At 37.0% G+C, this 5,597-nt stretch overlaps 1 gene segment (V, D, J or C); it reads left to right on the top strand.

Annotated features, from left to right (window-relative positions):
• The first annotated feature begins 4,780 nt into the window (after positions 1–4,780).
• On the top strand, positions 4,781–5,289 carry LOC114615927. The segment is given in 2 exon segments: positions 4,781–4,843; positions 4,949–5,289. Coding segments are annotated over 2 exon segments (387 nt in total).
• The last annotated feature ends 308 nt before the right edge of the window (positions 5,290–5,597 follow it).

Below are 5,597 nucleotides of genomic sequence, written 5' to 3'. Positions count from 1 at the left end.
AACATGATGACATTGTTAAAGACAAGCTTTAACATGATGGGCAGGAATAAGAGTATTCCCAGGGGAAAAAAAGGCTAGCATGATCAAGATATATATGCCATTTTTGAAGCTTGAACAAAATAGAAATACTGACCTTAGGCTGTAGTTAATTTTACCAGCAGTATCTGCCACCTCAATGCTCAGCAGAGAAGCATCCTTTGAATTCATAAGCTCAATATGCATAGTTAAAACCTCTACAGAGGTGTTAGAATTATGCCAAATACACTGCAAGTGTCTTTAGACTTCTTCCTAATTATAATGACTACCACTGTAAATTTTAGAACTAACACTTTATACAATGGTATTTTGCATGACACTGGAGATGGCTGTTACACTTAAACTCTGAACCTCTTTTCAACAATTTAAATAGGATAAAGAGCCTTAATCTGTTGTTCCAAATACCTATCTAAATCTTCTTGTATATTCAACATATTAGTAACACTGTTTACTAAAGGATTAACAAAAGTAGCTGTCTTAACTTCTTCTGTCAATGCAATTGCAGAAGCAGTGGTGTTAGCAATTAATGTAATTAAAGCTGTTATACCAGCAAAGGAAGAACAACAACATCAACCTACCAGAGCCCTCAAAGTTCCCAGGGACTAAACCACCAACCAGAGTACACATGGGGAACCAATATCTCCAGCTCGTTAAGTAGCAAAGGATTATCTTCTCAGGCATCACTGGGAGGGGAGCCCCTTGGTCCTATGGAGGCTTCTTGACCTAGGGTAGGAGAATGCTAGGGTTCTTGGGAAGGACTGGGTTGGCAGGTGTGGGAATACCCTCATATAGGAAGGGGGGTGAGAAGGTGGAAGTATGGGGGCTTGTGAAGTGGAAACGCGGAAAGTGGCTTATATTTAAAATGTAAATAAATAAAATAATCAATAAAAATGAAAAAAGAGAAAATATTGTATAAAGATGGGTTCATAAGACTATACCAATGGAGGGATAGAGTTCAGTAAATAAGACAAATTGACTAAAATAAACTTTTCTAATTAATACCAAAGATGATGAAGCATATAATAAAAGAAGTTGGGTACTAATATTTGTTATTCATGAAAAGACCTGTTCAGAGGTTTTCTGGTTGTCTCGAATGGTTAAAAACATCAAACATAGCCAGCTTAAAAGCTGGTTGTTATGAATTAAATATGTTTGCATTGGACATGACCATCATTAGATTCTTTACATTGGAATAAGGAACTAATAAAAATAAGAATAATCTGTTCTGTTTGAATTTTCTAATTTCAACTGAACTTGTAATCCAGGATATATAATGAAAAGTCAAGGGTATATATGTAAACACATGAATAACCACTAGTATGTCTTTGTGCTGTGAAACTTGTATAAACAAAGAAGCACCAGGGGGCTACTGAGCAACAAGAAATGGCCTAAGTGATAGGAAGTCAGAGATACAGAAGCAGCCCAGTTGCAAGCAAGTCAGCTCTTCGATTGTCCTGAACATTGCTCCTGGATGACTCTGTCCCTTGTCAACTCCTCCACTGTGGGATGGCTTGTCAGTAAAGACTCGTAGACTATCCCAACCAAGAAGAGGGAGGCCCCCAAGAGAGTCAACAGCTTTATGTCAGAACCACAAGTTATCCCATCAATCTCTATTTGGTTTCCTATGAACAGTTCTTCCTTCAATTTTGTGCCTCTACATATCAAATTCTTTACATGAATTTGAATGTTTATCTCTAACTCTGCTATATTCTCACATCAAGCCTCAATCTATTATATCTTTCTGTGCTATCCACAAATAATTTTGATGTATTATCTGTGTTCTGCTGTATATATATTTATGTTATAAAAGAAAGATGCTTATATATCACAAAATGTTTCAGGTTTAGTTGCCCATATCTTTGTTAGCTCAGTTGAAGTCAACACAGTACATGGCAATTTGTCAGTACTACAGGAAAACCAGGAACCCAGAAGAAAGGTATCTATTCTTTCTCAGCAACACATGGATCATTAACTAGTCACTATCACTATCCCCTTGCATCTTGATACCTTAGCACTACTGCCATGAGGACCAGCTTACAGCAAAGCATTCTTATTGGACTCAGAGTCAAAGCATAGACCAACAAAGACCTTTTATATCTGATCTAAAGATCATTCTCTTATTTTATGATGCAAGTATTTTCATCCTTCTGAATAGCCTTAGTCTTGCCTGAGCATCACTCAAATGTTCAAATGATAAGTTTTGGTTTTGACTCCATACAAACCTATTCCTGGAGTGATCTCTTTTTAAAGTAATAATGTGTAAACCCAGGCTCAAATTCTTTTCTACTTTTTCTTTTTTAAGCTTCATTTAATTACATTGTTTATTTACTTTCCAAAAGTTGTCCCCCTTCTGGTCCCCTATACTGGAGTCCTTCCCCATGTCTTCCTTCTCAGAGGGCACTCTCCCACACATCTACTCACCCCATAACCCCTACTAGCATCCTTCTTCCCTGGGTCATCAAGTTTTCACAGGATTAAACTCATCTTCTCGCACTGAGGCTCTACAAAGCAGTCTCTTTCTACACATGTACCATAGCCATGAATTAGCCCATATAAGTTCCTGGGTTTTTTGTTAAGTCTGTAGGAACTTTAAAGTATCTGGGTTAGTTGAAAATATGTTTTTTTGAATGGGGTTGCAATCACCTTTACCTCCTTCAGTCCTTCTAACTTTTCCATAGGGATCCACAGTCTCATTCCAATGGTCAGTTGTAAGTAGCTACATTTGTCTCAGTCAGTTGCTGGTAAAGCCTCTCAGAGAACAGCCATGTGATGCTCCTGTCTTCATGCACAATGTGGTCTCATTAATAGTGCCAGCATTTGGTATGCAAGCATGAGATGGATGCCAAGCTGGGCCAGTCACTGGGTGGCTTGTGTTTCAGTCTCTGCTCCATCATTGTCCCTGCATTTCCTTTCAACAGGAACAATTCTGGGTTAAAAATTTGAAGTTCTTTGCTTACTACATATACTCAAGGCTTGATAAAGGAGAGATCATTGCAGTTGACTCAACATGCACAATATATTTTGAACATTATAGATGCTTTTGTTTGAATGGTACCTCTTTCATACCATTGCTGAAATAGACACCTGTTATTTCTTCTTCCTAGAAAATGCTGAGCTTTTACAAGACTATATGTGACAGAAGTTCTTTCTCCCATTGGATGAAAACCAATGTAAGTCAAAGAACACTGCCAACAGGACAAAATAGCAACCTAGAGACTTGGAATAGATTTTCACCAACCCTACATCCAGTATACAGCTAATATCCAAAACATACCAAGAACTCATGAAGTTAGACTCCAGAGAGTCAAGTAATGCTACTAAAATTGGGTACAAAGCTAACCAAAGAATTCTCAACAGAGGAATATAAAATGCCAGAGAAGCACCTGAAGAAATGTTCAATATCCATATTCATTCACAAAATGCAAATCAAATCAACCATGAGATTCCTCCTCACACTAATCAAAATGGCTAAGATCAAAAACACAGTTCACAGCAGATACTGACAAAAATGTAAGGGAACAGAAACACTCCATTGCTGGTGGGATTGCAAGCTGGTAAAATCACAAGTCCTCATAAAATTGGATATAGTTCTACTTGAAGATCTAGCTATGAAATTACTCAGTATATACCCAAAAGATGCTCCAACATATAACAAGATCACATGCTCCATTACGCTCAGAGCAGTCTTATTTATAATAGCCAGAATCTAGCGAGAAGTAATGTATGTCTTCTGAGCCTGAGTTACTGTATTCAAAAATATTGTTTTCCAGTTCAATCAAATGTATTAATAGTTGATATTTTTCATGCTTTACTGGCAAATGCAATTGCAGTGTGTATATTTATCAAATCTCTTTTATAAATTCAGTAGGTTAAGGATATCTAAGAAGATTCTATTCCAAAACAAGTTTGAGTAATTACTAAATTTTCCACATTAAATTTGAGTTCTTTTAGAAGTCATCACACTTATAATAATTAACTCTCTCACCAACAGTAATTAAAGATTGACCTTGGCACACATTGGTAGCATATAAATGTCTTTTTAAATATACATTATTCAATTTTAATGATCCAGATGAAATATAAATTCAAATTACTTGGCTTTTCTTGATGACTAGTGAAATTGAATACATTTAATATCTATTAAAAAAATGGAAAAAATCTTTCCCCACTAAAACTTTGAAGAGTATTAGTTTACAGAATTTACAGTAACCTAAAGCATTAACCCAAATTGTAATATCAACAGACAGAAGCATTAAACACAGATGGTTCTCTGAAAACAAAGCATGAATGTACAATACTTATATGAACCAGTGTACAATATTCTCAGACTTCAGAAAGAAGAAAACTAAAATTGACATTACTCTGAGTCACTTCAGTAAGAACGGTTGTCTTCAAGAAAATAATCATCATATCTGGTATAAATAAAAAGAAAAGAAATTCTTACTTATTGCTGATAGGTACGTGAACAGGCTAAATCACAATAAAACAATAAAATGTTATCACAGACACATAATAAACAATATTGTAACACTGCTCCTGATATTGAAATCATCCATTTCATTACTGTATTCTGTAATGACTGCACCCTGTACAGCTTCAACTCAGTAGCTGTTGCTATAGCAGGAGGACATGCAAATTTGTAGCCACCTTCTCTCATAAAAACCTATCCAGACTCTGGCTCTTGCATAGGGACCTAGTCCTGATTTCCACAGCCTTCAGTTCCCAGGTTTAGTGATCAGCCTTGATCACAGGTCTTTCACCATGAAATTGTGGCTGAACTGGATTTTCCTTGTAACACTATTAAATGGTATTTAATGGGGAACAAGAGAGGCTGAGTGTGTGACTGTGTGTAAGTAAGAGTGACAGTGAACATGTGTGACATATTCCTGACCAGTATTCTTGACTGTTGCAGGTATCCATTGTGAGGTGAAGCTGATGGAATCCGGAGGAGGTTTGGTACAGCCTGGGGGTTCTCTGGGACTCTCCTGTGCAGCTTCTGGATTCACCTTCACTGATTTCCACATGAGCTGGGTCCGTCAGCCTCCAGGGAAGGCACCTGAGTGGTTGGGTTTCATTAGAAACAAAGCTAATGGTTACACAACAGAATACAGTGCATCTGTGAAGGGTCGGTTCACCATCTCCAGAGATAATACCCAAAATATCCTCTATCTTCAAATGAACACCCTGAGAGCTGAGGACACTGCCACTTATTACTGTACAAGACATGTACACATTGAGGAGATTTCAGTGTGAGCTTAGACACAAACCTCCTTGCAGGAGTCCTCAGGACCAACAGGAGGCGCATATGACTAGTAGAAAAGACAGTGAATTGCCTCTCCATGTACTAAGTTTCATCTGGAAACTTCTCTGAAATATATAATACTTTATCTTTCACAGAAGTCTTTGCATTGGAAAGTGACAATTGAACAGACTTGCTAATCTATGAGACACTGTACATGTTAACAAATTACTATTGAGAAAAATGGAAATTTTGAAGATATTGGAAACACATACCTTCTGTTTCCAATTGTATGCTGTGTTTAGACATACTGTTCTGCAAA

The sequence above is a fragment of the Grammomys surdaster genome, unplaced genomic scaffold (assembly GCF_004785775.1).
Source record: "Grammomys surdaster isolate TR1022 unplaced genomic scaffold, NIH_TR_1.0 198102, whole genome shotgun sequence".
Classification (NCBI taxonomy): Eukaryota; Metazoa; Chordata; class Mammalia; order Rodentia; family Muridae; genus Grammomys; species Grammomys surdaster.
This window is presented reverse-complemented; position numbering and strand designations above follow the sequence as displayed.